The sequence below is a fragment of the Terrapene carolina genome, unplaced genomic scaffold (genome assembly GCF_002925995.2).
Source record: "Terrapene carolina triunguis isolate 2854851 unplaced genomic scaffold, T_m_triunguis-2.0 Scaffold96, whole genome shotgun sequence".
NCBI lineage: Eukaryota > Metazoa > Chordata > Testudines > Emydidae > Terrapene > Terrapene triunguis.
The window spans coordinates 36,838,932-36,853,551 of record NW_020664447.1 but is presented as its reverse complement, the minus strand read 5'-3'; the positions used below and the strand labels follow the sequence as shown (position 1 = coordinate 36,853,551).

General features: G+C 40.9%; 1 protein-coding gene across 2 annotated transcripts in view; it reads right to left on the bottom strand.

Annotated features, from left to right (window-relative positions):
• The window catches only part of PCNX1 (pecanex 1), a 129,691-nt gene that overhangs the window by 15,035 nt on the left and 100,036 nt on the right, over nucleotides 1-14,620 (bottom strand). For both annotated transcript variants that reach the window (XM_024218807.3, XM_024218806.3), the window contains 7 exons: nucleotides 13,359-13,417; nucleotides 11,865-12,080; nucleotides 11,153-11,406; nucleotides 8,630-8,860; nucleotides 7,106-7,206; nucleotides 4,927-5,077; nucleotides 1,637-1,867 (listed from right to left, as the gene is read on the bottom strand). In XM_024218807.3, the coding sequence (XP_024074575.2) occupies nucleotides 1,637-1,867; nucleotides 4,927-5,077; nucleotides 7,106-7,206; nucleotides 8,630-8,860; nucleotides 11,153-11,406; nucleotides 11,865-12,080; nucleotides 13,359-13,417 (1,243 nt within the window). The remainder of the gene's footprint in view (nucleotides 1-1,636; nucleotides 1,868-4,926; nucleotides 5,078-7,105; nucleotides 7,207-8,629; nucleotides 8,861-11,152; nucleotides 11,407-11,864; nucleotides 12,081-13,358; nucleotides 13,418-14,620) is intronic.

Here is a 14,620-nt window from a genome sequence, read left to right as displayed (position 1 = left end):
TGCCGAGGTTCCTTAGGCATGGTTGGAGCATCTCACCTTGGTGCTGGAGCTGGGGAATGGCGCTGGACATCCCAAAGTGAAGCCAGGGTGCTTCTTACTGAGGCCAACGTACTCGGTGCCGAGTCCAAGTGGCCCTGCTCCAACAGAGATCAGAGTGCTGCCTCCATGAGGATAGAGCGGAGTCTAGCATCTCTATCCTTTTTGATGAGGGCTTAAAATCCCTACACAGCTGAGCTTCTCCCAGACACTTGAGGCAGCTGGAGTGGGGGTCACTCACAGGCATAGGCTTGTGACAAGATTCACAAGGCTTGAAACCTGGAGACTGAGGCATGCCCTGGTTCTGGGGGGTGGGTCGGTTAATCTCACTTAGCAGGGTTCCTAACTAACTAACTTAATAACTGAAACTTAACTAATAAATACAATCAACTATATACAATAAGAGTAGTGAAAAGTTCACTAAGAAATACTTGCAACAGCAAGAACGAGCCGTAGTTCCAGCGACCATCGCGGGCCATAAGAAGGAACTGGTGGGTTGGCAGAGTCCTTTATACCGAATCTATGAGAGCGCAACTCCAGGGAGCAGCAGAGCCGACCTGACGGATACCACAGAGGTAAAATCTTTCTGGTGGCGATGCTCATGGCAAGCACACACCTACATTAGAATGGACATGAGCAAGCACACAAAGAAGAATTACATTATTATGGATAGAGCGTATAAAAATGTACACAGCACTGTACAACCATCAAGCATTCACGCTCCCTGCTTCAAAGGACTCAATATATGGGCACAAGCTGCAAACAGTACAGAATAAAGTGCACACATACGGAACGGCAGGTGGGCCCTCTAATAGGAGCTGGATTCTAGTTTTTGAAGAGTGAGTGGCAGTTTGGCATAAGTTAATTGAGGATTCTCTCACATACCTTGGGGGTGGGGTGGGGGCATACACAGATGATGATATGAAGCAGATAAAAGGTCCATTTAAGAATGACACTTGAGTGGACAAAGGGGAGCAGCAGGAAATAAAGCTGAAATCCAAAGTTATGGAGAGACCTGGAAGAAAAGCTTAAGCGTTGTTCAGAAGAGGGGGCATCTGTGTAAATACTGAAGGGGCAGAAGTAAAGCTATGGTCAGACTAAGGCTACATTTATCACTGTTGTCTAACTGTAGATAAATTCAAAACTGCCACCAACAGTACAAGTCACAATAGAGACATGCTTTCATGGGGCCATGTTTATACAGCAGGAGTATTATGCTGACTTTACAAGGTATTCAACACTTTCCAGACCTCATACACATAATGGACAAAAGGGCAATAAGAAGATAAACAATTAGGTCCAATGAAACTAACATAAAGGGACTGCTGAAACTGTGTTTTGCAGCCATTGTCACTAGGTATTTTCAGAGAGGACATTACACTTTTTTTTTCTGTCAATATTTAATGTTCATGGACAGCACTATCTTGATAACCAATTAAGTACTCTCTCTCCATGAGGGCAGCCCAAGCAGTGACCGCTTACTGAGACAGGTAATGGGTTGGGCTGAAGTAGTAGTTTTCTAATTTTACACTAAATTCTAAAACACCATGAAGCAGCAGATCATATGTCCATTCCATGTGCATATACAATAAACACACACCTTGATTACTCTGAAACTGAGATACCGCTTGTTCAGCATGATGATTTTATATTCATTGGTGCCATCATCCATCACATGGCGGAGGGCAAGCAGGGAGGGAGAGTTGGACAGGACAGCGCTCCTCCAGGCAGGGTCCCCTTCATGTGCTATAACCAGGTTTTGCTCATGGGACACAATGGCTTCGTAGAGGACAGTAGGGTCATCGTATTCATCTGGGGAAGTGAAGTGATCCTGAATGAAAGCATTATTTGAGAACAGCTTAGTGTCATAGATGCTAATTGCGTAAAAAAAGTAGAGATTTCAGACCTCAGAAATGATAGATAATGCATTGCACAAAATTACACTAATCAAAAACAGATTCCCACCATTGTTCAGATGAGTTCAATATCCACCACATCAAATGTTTCTGTAAGTTTGGGGGTAGGGAGGATTTATCTAGTACTGGGAACGTTTTATACTGATTTTATTGTGTATCTAGTCACATTGCCTATGGAGAGGCTCAGAAGCCTTGAAGTTTAAAGCCAAAGAAGTAAAGTACTGAGTATTCAATGAGACGCTTCTTTTCAACAGTTGGTCTCATTTACAGTCAAAAAAATACATGAATGTGTGTTCAACACTGTCCCGCATAGTCACACACTAAAAAGAAATCGGGTTTCAGACAAAACATCCTGTATACTTCATCATGCATTCACAACATCATACTATTACTAGCCACATATTTATACCACATATTTACAGGATCCATTCAGTATTAAGTTACGGCTCTTTCAGATACAAAAGTACAGATTTAAATTCCAAAGGGTGAAGACCATGTTTGGGTTTTTCTTTTTCTTTGTTTGCTTGTTTTAGTGCCTAGCACAATGAGGGCCCAATCCTGAGTGGAGATACCTCAGGGCACTACCAAAATGCAAATGAAAAGTCACCAGTTATCTGTACTATGTATTAGTTCAAGGGTTATGTTTAAAAATATTTGTATTTTTATGTACATTTTCCATTTCTCACTTTATCTCACCATATTCAGGTGCACACTTTGTAGTGGCCTAAGTAATATCTTGAGAACATTTCAGGATTTGTAAGTTGTAATCCTGCCACTTTCACCATGACTTTATATTACTCTACTGAAGTTGTTTTCTGCATTTACTCCACCATTTGTCATTTTATATACACTGCTAAATTAAGAGAATTCCATGATCTAATGGAACAAGCTAACTCAATTATTGCTATGTCATTGCATGATAATTTTTGGTGACTTTCAGACCATGCAGTGAGGCAAGCACCGTAGATCTATTTAATTAGAGCAAGCTTTTTTATTTAATTCGCTCACAGCTTGGATCTTTTTGATTTTCATATTTCAACAGAACAGATTTTTGGATTGCCAATCCCTTTTCTCTACAAGTTGCATCTCAGTTGATGTTTGCTACATTTGCTGAACTTTGCCAATATATTACAGTGGACACAGGGAAGCTTGCTGCTTCCCCTGTGCTCCCATTGCACTGGACTGGCAGATACCAAATTTAAGCTGTTTTGAAATGCAAACTTTTTATTTTCAAGTAACAGTGAAAGCTCTGTTTCAGGACAGAGTGATAATTAGACCTACAAATAATTTCTGGAAACACTTGCACCAGCATTTTTTATTAAAGGCCCTGTAATGGTACATTAAAATAAATTCTGGCTAACATATGAGAGAGAATTCCTTCAGGCGAACCCTGTTTCAAAGGCATAATTCCCCAAGAAGGTAAAAGCAACCAAGCTCACACAGGAACAGTAAGAGGACATGGAAGGTGTTCACTGTGATTCTGAGATTTGCAGCTGATGCCTTGGTGATGGGGGTAGAGGAGTAACATTAAGTGTTGGTTGTTGTTTTCACACTTCTGCAGCTTTGAATATATGAGATTATTTTTTAGCCAGAGGCTCAGTCAAAAAAGAAAGGCAGGCCCAGGAATTGCACTCTGCAAGGACCGACAGGACCCTCCCCATTCAACCAATTGCGTATGCAGGGGCGAGTAGGCTTCTCACCGGGGAGTTATCCATGGATCTCGCTAGGTGGCCCTTTTTGTTTCATACTGGCCCCTGACTAGTCAGTGTCTGATGAATTTTTCAAGCCTTGTATCAGACTCATAGATTTTAAGGCCAGAAGAGATTATCGTGATCATATAATCTGACCTCCTGCACATCACAGGCCACAGAACCTCACCCATCCATAGACCCATAACCTCTGGCTGAGTTAGTGGAGTCCTCACATCATGATTTAAAGACTTCAAGTTACAGAGAATCCACTCTGTAGTTTAGTTTAAACCAGCAAATGACCAGTACCCCATGCTGCAGAGGAAGACAAAAAAAACCCCAGGGTCTCTCCCAATCTGACCCGGGGAAAATTCCTTCTCAACCCCAAATATGGCCATCAGTTGAACCCTGAGCATATTGACAAGACCCACATGCCAGGCACCTGGGAAAGAATTCTCTGTAGTAACTCAGAACCCTCCCAATCTAATGTCCCATCTCTGGCCGCTGGGGATTTTAGCTACTAGCAGTTGCAGATGGGCCATATACCATTGTAGGCAGTCTCATCATACCATTTCCTCCATTTACTTATGAAGCTCAGTCTTGAAGTCAGTTGGGTTTTTTTGCCCCCATTGCTCCTCTTAGAAGGCTGACCTTTACCAGAGATGAGCTGCAGAGAGTACAGTGTATGGAGGTGATGTGACCCCAGAGTCTATGCTTAGTTCCCTATGTATGAGTTATCCACCCCCACCACAAGCCCTTTTTTCCCTCCCTTGAGTCCCTTATCTCTTTTTTCTCTCTCTCCTTACTTTCCGCTTCTTCACCAAAATGGCTAAATTAGATGTCCCAGTGGAACATCCCAACTCAAGAAATATCTGACGTGAGGCACTTAACTGTGAGGATTTCATGTCCTTAGAGCTATTCAAAATACAGAGGGGGGGAAGGAAGAATGATTGAATGAATTCCCAAAAAGGGAACAGGACCAGTCAGGCAAGCCAATGAGTTTGACCAGGCAGAGATTATATTGTATTAACTGAACATGGTTTCACCTCAATTTGATTAGCCAGAATGAAAGGGGCCCTATAAACATTTAAAACACTGTCTTTAAAAACATATTATAGACTTAGCTAGCTCTAGTCAACACACTGTTACCTTAAACAGGATTTAAAGCTTGCTATGCTGGCCAGGCAAGCTGTGTGGAAAACTGCTCCATATATCAAAATTTAATCAATCAGTATGGACAGAGCCAAACAACCATACACCCCCCCCCCCCCCGCTAACCTTATTACCTGATGTAGTTTGAGTGACATGCGTATTCCAGGAACCACCACTTTCCTCAGCAATTCCATGTCAGCAAAGATCCATTCATCTCGGATTGAAGAGATACGGAAGTCGCCCTTAAACAGGGCATGCAGCCCATACAGGAAAGATTCCAAATTACTGTTTGGGATGGAAAGTAACCCCAAAACATTAACACATTTAAAAACCTCCATATGCAGCATCCCTTCATTACATCAGTAGAAATACTGATTTACATAATATAACACTGAACTATAGAGACAGGTACAGTTGTCATATTCCTCTGTACACATATGAACATAAGAATGGCCACACTGGGTCAGACCAATGGTCCATCTGGCCCAGCATGTGGTCTTCTGACAGTGGCCAATGCCAGATGCTTCAGAGGGAATGAACGGAACAGGGCAATTATTGAGTGAGCCATTCTGTGTCATCCAGTCTCAGCATCTGGCAGTCAAAGGCTTAGGGACACCCAGAGCACGGGGTTGCATCCCTGATCATCTTGGCTAATAGTAATTGATGGACCTATCCTCCATGAACTTATCTAGTTCTTTTTTGAACCCAGTTATAGTTTTGGCCTTCACAGTATTCCCAGCAATGAGTTCCATAGGTTGACTGTGCATTGCATGAAGAAGTAACCTGCTGCCTATTAATTTCATTGGACAACCCCTGGTTCTTGTATTATGTGAAGGGGTAAATAACACTTCTTTATTCACTTCTCTACTCCATTCATAATTTTATAGACCTCGATCACATCTCCCATTAGTCATCTCTTTTCCAAGCTGAACAGTGCCAATCTTTTTAATCTCTTTTGATAAGGAAGCTGTTCCATACCCCATATCACTTCTTATACCCTTCGCTGCACTTTTTCAATTTCAAATATATCACATCAGTCTGTGGGGGAAGAGGGCAATAGCAGGCCTGTTTAAAAAAATAAAACCTAAGTTACAGCAACATGGGTATAATTAAAAATATGATAATTATATTAACATTTGCAGTGGGCATGCTATAGTTACAGGAATTAGTATATATTTGACCAAGAATGCTGAGGGTCAGATTAAGTTACAAGAATGCATCATTTTGATACTTTTTTTAAGCAGCTGGAACTTTCCAGGGGAGTGCAACACTACAGTGTACGTATCCATCAGGAGATTGCCTCAGTTGTGCCATTCTTGGTGCAAAGATTAAGAGCTTTACTACCTTCTTTTGCTTCATCTCATCACCTCCATTTAACTCACCACGAGGATTTGTCACCATTTACAATTCCTAATTATAAATAACGTATTTTTAAAAACTAAATTGCTATTATTATAAGTGCTCTTTTGCTATTTTCAAGTGACTCAGGCATTTAGACTCCTAAACTTTTCCAAGCTAATTTAAAAGATCCTGTGAAAGTTATGGACCTTGTGATCTGCCCCAGTGAAGTTACTGTATTTCAGCAAGATCATATATAGTGACAATCCTTCAGAGGGCCAACTAGGCAATCTCGCTGTAATATGGTGAACTCAGAGGAGGAGTTAGTCAACAGTTGTCCTTTCACATGTGATAAAGAGTAAGTGTGCTGTGCTTGGTCTCCAGGAGGAGGACAACATTTTAGTATGTGTTTTTGAGTCACCAATTTCCGGTTTGCCAACACACACAACTACATTTTACACTAATCTGTAATACAACATCTACCAACCACAGGTGACATGAACTGGGCAGGCCAATGAACCTGTAACACTGGTCTAACCTGCATCTTGATGAAGATTATTCCGTGTGCCATGTGTTACAACGCTCCTCCCTGCACCCCTTTTTATATATAGGCTTCATGCTGAGAGCAAGGAATGAAGTTCAATTTCAAAACTTGATTAATTCTGCTCATTTTTCAGCAGGTATCATGGACAAGGAAGGCGTGAAGGCCCTCCACTCCACCACCCTCAATTTCAATTAGTTAAGAAAGTGAGATGTTCAGTTTCAAGTCTTCTACATACTTCATTTGCTGAGCCTTGGCACATCTTCATTGGATCATCCACAATATTTATGAAGGAGGGTGGCCTAGAGTATCTGTTCCTTTTGGGGGTCCAAGAAGAACATTGCTTTTGTATAAAGAGTTAGCCATTACCCCAAACCTAGATGCTCACAGGCTCCCCTCCTCCAAAATCCCTAAAAACAAGAGCGTAGTATTACCTAGACATATGATGGGAAGCAGTCCCCAAAGCTCTCCGCCCCAGAACACAGAGTCCGTAACAAAGAGTCACCAAGGAGGAGTCTTTATCTGCATCCAGCGGCTGGTAGTAATAAATACATTAAAAAATAAAGAGTCATGTGGAGAAGGTAGGGAGAGATTCATACTGTAGCAAAATATATTCTGATAGGAGTGACAAAACGGCAAATATAGAAAGCTACCAGAAATCAACTTCAAGTGGCACTTATGCTAAATAAAAATGGGTTGGCATTCAGAAGCACCCGAATTCCAATTAGGGGTTCTTTTCAAACAGTGCTTTGTAAACGCTGCCTTACTGATGAGATTTGTACAAAAAAGCACTACATTGCCATTTGAATTAGTTGCAAGCTGAATATAGTACGTACTTGCATACTCTGTTCTTGAATTCTAGGTTTGAGTCATAAAAAGACTAGTCTTGATGAAGAGAGATGTAACAGGCATTTTAATGGACCAGGCTATACACCTCTCACTTAAAAGTTATAAACAATATATATTTGTGAGTTTACTTCAGAAGTATGTAGACTGCTTCCACTCGTCAGAACACCCAGAGCAAAAAGCCATTTGTGTGGTGCTTTGTAAAGCAGTTCTACTGATGTAACACTTCATTATAAAGATAATTCTCTAGGCAGTAAAATGTCATGTATCCAAGTTATTAAATCTGCTTTCCACTACCCCCACAAAATAATTGCCAAGTGACGGTCATGTAATAGAGGCAGACAGTTTTCTTTGATGGCCATTCTCCACGTCTAAAAAAGGTTTCAAATATTATACTTTCTAGAAGAGGCCTCCTTTTAGTCACTTACCTCCAATGAGCTCCCCACTCTAAAGACCCAGGTACGTCATTAAATCTAAAGGATCAGGAGACCCTTTTACCCACGCCCTGAAGACCATGTCTATCCATTGTCAAACCATACATTTGAGAATTTAAATAAGCAGACAGATGCCAGTGTAATTCTCTAGACACACTTTTGTATGAACTTCCTTAAAAGGGTGCAGGAGGTTTGGAGAGAGGACAAAGAGGCTAGGAGATGAAGTGGTCCAGAGAAGAGCTTCAAATTTGACCATGAGGTACCTAGCAATGCTTTTGGCAGTCGATTTTAGATACTATAGAGAAATTATTTTGCAGTTAGGATTGTTTTGATGAACATGAGTGACACCATGGCTATTCTAAGACCACTCTTCTCTGCCTAAGCAGAGGCCCAATCAAGCCAAATTATGTTGTGTGATTTGGTCGCCTCCTCCTTTCCCTAGTGCACTTCCAAGTACATAATATACTACTTGCAATCTAAGACTAATTTGAATTTTGGTCTCAAGAGATCAAGGTCAAAGCATTAACTCATCAACCCAAACCCAATGTAACACTTTCCTGCAAATCAATTTGAAATCTAAATTTCAATAGACAGTTAAATCCAACCCTACCAAAGAAAACATATTTAAGAGACTTTCCTAGAAAAGTTTAATAGTTCTGGTCACTCAGTCATGCCTACCTTTTCTCTTCGGGAGCAGCAGTACTCTATCCAGTTGAGGTAAGTCATACAGAAACTTTCTCTGGAGACCCCTGCTAGATGATGGTCATAATCCTCATCAATATTTGGATTAAATGTAGGGTCCACATCAACATAGTTGCAGTCTGCACATGGCTGTAATCCTTCCTGCATTGTCTCATTAGCTAACCATTCCTCCAGCTTGGGGGACGTTGTGACATAATAGATAATGCCCTGAAATGGTACAAGTTGAAAATATTACAACCTATACTACATATCAAGGAAATAGTTTAAATCTAATTTGTTGTATTAAATTGTGTATTTCTCTGTTACACACAAGGATGGAAATAGCACACCATACTGTTTGAAAGTGCACCAGGTTTGATTAGTGGGGGATTTGTGACAGGCTTGTTTGTTTGGTATGTTTTTAAAAACGACTGAATTTAATGTTTTTAGTTAAGAAAAAACAAACTTCAAGCCCTTGTGGCTGCAAAAAGAGCCTTCTAAATGTGAACCATAAGTCTGACAAGTATTTCAAGGCCAGATTTATTTACCCCTCAGAAGTATGAAAGATTATGATCGTATTTGAGACAGTGTGCGTATCGATCTTTTGAAGAGATCAAGGCCTGTTGGCTCAGGGTGACCATTGAAGATCTGGCAACTGGCATCTTTTTGCAGAAGTAGACATTTTCCAGGGAGTCTTTGGCCAATATTTTCCCTCTAACACTGTTATGCAGTGATGTGCATGACAGTGGCCTTCTGCCCCCATTCCCCCATCCCAGAAGTGGCTGCATTTCAAAGATGGTGCCTGTACATAATTAATAGAGAGTTTTGGGATTCTTGGGAATGAAGAGATCACAAGTATAATTTCCTATCATTAACACAAAATAGTATTTATGTGCAACCTTTGCAAGCAATGAAAGTATGGCAGGCTCCATACATTCCCCCAGGTTCAACAAGGCCCATCTTAGTTTTGGATTTGCAATAATTAATTACAGAAATATTTTTAACAAAGTTTTCCTGCAAATAACCTTAACAAAGGTGCACTTACCCAGATCTAACACAAAGAAAATGATTGTTCAAGGGTATCAATCGAACAGTAAGGAGGAGTTTGAGGATTTGGATATTTTGTAGTAGTGATGGGGGAGGGGATGGAACTTTTTTCCTTCTTCAGTTCTGTCCGGGCCAGATTCATATTTGGGTAATTACCTTCTGTCCCCTAAGCTTCCACTGATGTTTCAGTTGGATACAGTAGTCACACTCTGTCCTAGATTATTATGTTACATGGCTGTCCAAATGTGAAAATAGCTGTTGCACTTTACCACAAGGCATGTCTACACTTGATTCTCAGCTTGTGATTCTCAGCTCGAGGAGACATACTCACACTAGCTCCTTGCGCTACAAATAGGGCCCTACCAAATTCACAGTCCATTTTGGTCAATTTCACGGTCATAGGATTTTAAAAATCATAAATTTCATGATTTCAGTTATTTAAATCTAAAATGTTACAGTGTTGTAATTGTAGGGGTCCTGACCCAAAGAGGAGTTGGGGGGAGGGAAGGGGAGAAGGGTGTTTCACAAAGTTATTGTGAAAATTTAGTTGGTGTTGGTCCTGCTTTGAGCAGGGGGTTGGACTAGATGACCTCCTGAGGTCTCTTCCAACCCTAATCTTCAATGATTCTATCATTGTAGGGGGGCTTGCAGTACTGCTACCCTTATTTCTGTGCTGCTGCCGGCGACAGCGCTGCCTTCAGAACTGGGCAGCTGGAGAGTGGCCGCTGCTGGCCAGGAGCCCAGCTCTGAAGGCAGAGACGTCGCCAGCAGCAGTAGCACAGAAGTAAGGATGGCATGGTATGGTATTGCCACCCTTACTTCTGCGCGGCTGTCTGCAGAGCTGGACCCTCAGTCAGCAGCTGCTACTCTCTGGCTGCCCAGCTCTGAAGGCAGCAGCACAGAAGTAAGGGTGGCATAGTATGGTATTGCTACCCTTACTTCTGCACTGCTGTTGGCAGGGCGCTGCCTTCAGAGCTGGGTGCCCGGCCAACAGCGGCCACTCTCCAGCTGCCCAGCTCTGAAGGCAGCGCAGAAGTAAGGGTGGTAATACCGGGACCCCCCTAAAATAACCTTGTAACCCCCCAGCAACTCCCTTTTGGGTCAGGACCCCCAGTTTGAGAAATGCTGGTCTCCCCTGTGAAATCTGTATAGTATAGGGTAAAAGCACACAAGACCAGATTTCACAGGGAAGACCGGATTTCATGATCCATGACACATTTTTCATGGCCGTGAATTTGGTAGGGCCCTAGCTATAAATCACACCCCCAGCTCAACGTGTAGACATACCCTCAAACAAGCTGTTCTCCTATGGTGAATGAGAGATTCGTGTATTCATAACTTATATTGCATTGTGTGATCCTCCTGATGAAAGGCACTATATACACACAAAGTGTTCATGCTTCCAATTCCTCAAAATAACATTATGACAGCTGAATTCCCCCACAGCCGCATTTGCTAGGTGCAGAGCCATACCTTTACATAGTAAGTGGTGAGAATTTTCCGAAGATCGAAGACTTGAAGCATGGAAGCGGCACTGTTGTCTGTGATGCTGTAGCCTTCCAGAACATACTTTGTCACAAGCACTTCCCATGCCAGCCAGCGTTGACCAAAGGTAGCATTGAACGAAAGCATATGTGGGATGTGGCCAGGTTCACAACAACAAAACCCTTCATCTTCCTCTACCCCCTCGGTGATGGCCTCTACTTCTCGTTGCTGACAGTAAGTGCCTTAGGGGATGTTAAGGAAAGTAAGAATTTAGAGGACTAATTTGAAGATAATTGATATTTTAAAAAGTTTGAGACACCAGAATACATCACAAATTATGTTTCTGTGAACAGCAGGTAAATTAAACTACTGTCTCTAGCTTAACTATTTAATGAAAAAAATTAAAATTGCTTAGTTTTAATTTACCACTCTATATTCAAACATGCAACTCAGGTATAGGAAAAGAGAGTAACTGTCCATCATTGTACGTGTAACACATTAAAATATAATGAGAAACCTATATTAGCTCTGTTATAGAGCTCTGGTTTTCTCTCAATTACATAACAGTGGCCACAGAGACCCTGAAGCCCAAGTTCAAAGCCACTGGTTTAGAGAACCAAACTGTAAATAAGTTAAACTTCTCAAAAAAGAGTCAACTTTGTAAGCAACCAAATGGGTAATCAAAGCATAGAACTCTTACCTCTGAATTCAAGCCCCCTCAGCTGGAAGGTGACAAGACCATTTCCTATCTCTATAAGGTGTACTAGTGCATTGAGGTAGTCAGAAGCTAGGATGAAGCAGTCCCCAGTACTGTAGTTCCCCCACCGCCCCAGCAACAGGTCTCCACACAGGCTGTGCTGAAGGGAACGGGTTAAATGCTCATAGAAGATTGAATTCAGGTTGTTATCATCTGAACCTGCAGGAAAAACCCAAGCTTCTATCAATTAAAACTTGTACTTTGCCATCAAGAAAATGTAGCAGTAAATGTAATGTTTATTTCAAAGATCTCAATCTCTTTATAGAGGCAACTGTTCAACTAACTGGAATTTATTCTGAACGCATTGATAGGTTTAAAAAAAACAAAACTGATTAACCTAACCATTAATTTCTGTGATCTCCAAGCAACTCCTTCAGTTTCACACATACTACTCCCATGTACCTAACTCCATGCAGTGCTATGCTTAAGCACATAGGCAAAAAGGAATCAAGCAACAATCAGTAGTACTACTTTAGGATCCCACTGCCCTGGCACCTAAATACCCTTTAAGCAGTGCTCAGTTCCCAAATTGCCCTTGTTCATAGCACTCAAACGCTGTAGAAAACAAAACAGCTGTGCGGCTACTGCAACAGGAAGGAGAGAAGTAGGTAGGCATGGAAAGAAGAAAAACAAGGCAGAGTATATGGTAGTTTGGCGGAAGAGTTGGAGAAAAGGGGATGTGAGGGCAGACAATGGAATGGCAGAAAGGAAAAAAGATATCAGAAAATACAGCTGTGAAGAATAAGGAAGAGATGACCACTGATCTAAAAAAAATTGCTTCCACCTTTGTAGTTGTGTGGTTTAGCAAGAAGGGTAATGGTGGAGCTTGATCAGTTCATTTCCAAAAGAAAGAGGTCCTCATTCCATCATTGGATCAATCTGTTTGTTTTGCGCACACAATAAAATGTAAACATTATGCCTCTTCCTAGGTGATTGAAACTATTCCCTAATTGGTTCAGACATAACAATAAAAAAAACCCTAATGGTTAGGGTACAGACATTGTACATAGTTAAAGCTATTCACAGTTAAGCTAGTAGGAACTTTAGTGTCAAAGTACATTGAGTTTACTTCTGTAATAATTCCCTTCCCCAGCTAAAACAAACCCCCCTGAAGATTAACTACATTTATAAAAGAGGTAGGTATTTCCCCCCACATAAATTAGATTACAGAGGGTGCTATGTATATAAATACACACAAGTCAAGCACTTTAAAAGAAACCCAATTATAAGCTGGGCTACATGTACTGCAGTCATATAACATTCAGTGTAGGAGGTGAACCTCAACTTGATATGCAAACACAATTTTTAATTCTGTCATAAGGAGTTCCCAGACACAAATGGAAGTTGATGTGTATCCCTTTCATGTTAGTAATATCTGTACATGACAGACTCACATCTCCACTCTGTACCATTTCAACCAAAAAGTAGGACTATTACCTGGATTTCTATCAAGCTGGGAAGCGAGTCTTGTGTTTGAATGGTCCACACGCTTTGTGCTGAAGACAACAAAATTAAAACAAAACATATTTAAGAGTTTTTCGTACTATAGGAGAATATAGGGAAAGGAGTTGTAAATGATGCTGTACCAAAGAAAAGGTTTTTTTATGATAGCTTTGAAAGCTTTGCCTGCAATTCTTCTTTACATGCAACTTAGAATCCTGCCAGTACATAACAATGCCTTTTAGCTGTAGTAGTGTTAGAATCCAATACACCAAAGCCCTCTCCTTTGCCCACAAAAAGCCAATTAAGGCAGATAGTTTCTAAGTTCTGCATGAAGTTTTAGCTATGTTACTTGCATTGAAGTCAATAGAAGTAGCAAAGCTAACACTTGGCTGTGCTCAAAGTTTACTTTTCAGGGTGGCACTAGTAGTTAAGAAGCACAAGTGCTGCTCCATTTTAGTTCTCCTCACCCCAAAAACTGCCATTATGTTTACTGAAGGAGAAACCCAAATTTGTACACCAGGTTTTAAAAGCAAGGTCTTTAAATAATTCTACTCTGACAAGTGACTATAAATGACACCTAGGTTTCATTCATATTTATTGTCCGTGACTCGACATGACACTTGCTCATTTTACATGTGAAATGATTTCCCCCTTAAATGCTAGTACCATAAGCTCATCTTGCCATCTGAATGTCAAGCTGGGTTTTTTCTGGTTCAGGCATCATCAAAGGTAAAAGATTCTGCAGGCCACATCTTACCTCAATGATACCTGCATAACCCCACTGTTTCAGTCTGAGAGAAGGTTTAATTGAAGGTACTATCTGACCTGAAGAATCTTTTACTGGTGGTGGTGCATAAGCCAAGAACTGATATTGACTAAGATATCAGGGTGAGTTTTTGGTTTTGGGAGTTAGGAAAAAAATATTTTACTTGTAAAATGAGCAAATGTGAAATGGAGTTACCAGTACAAATAAGGAACCCGCAAATGCCCTTTGTATACAGTCACTTTTCAGACTCAATTTTCCCTTAAAATTTCTGTCATTTTGGAGCTTAAATTATCCAGTTTATATGCTAGTGTAAATAAAAGCTACATGACAGGAATGAAACGTAAGCACTGTCAGTGTAGAAACAGCTGCTATGATGTTTCAGAAAAATAATATACTTGTATGAAAGTATTAAAAGCCATGAACAAGTTCTCTCTAAAAAAAATCATAGCACCTAGAAATAAAAAGACCACATTCAGTCACAGCTTTCTCT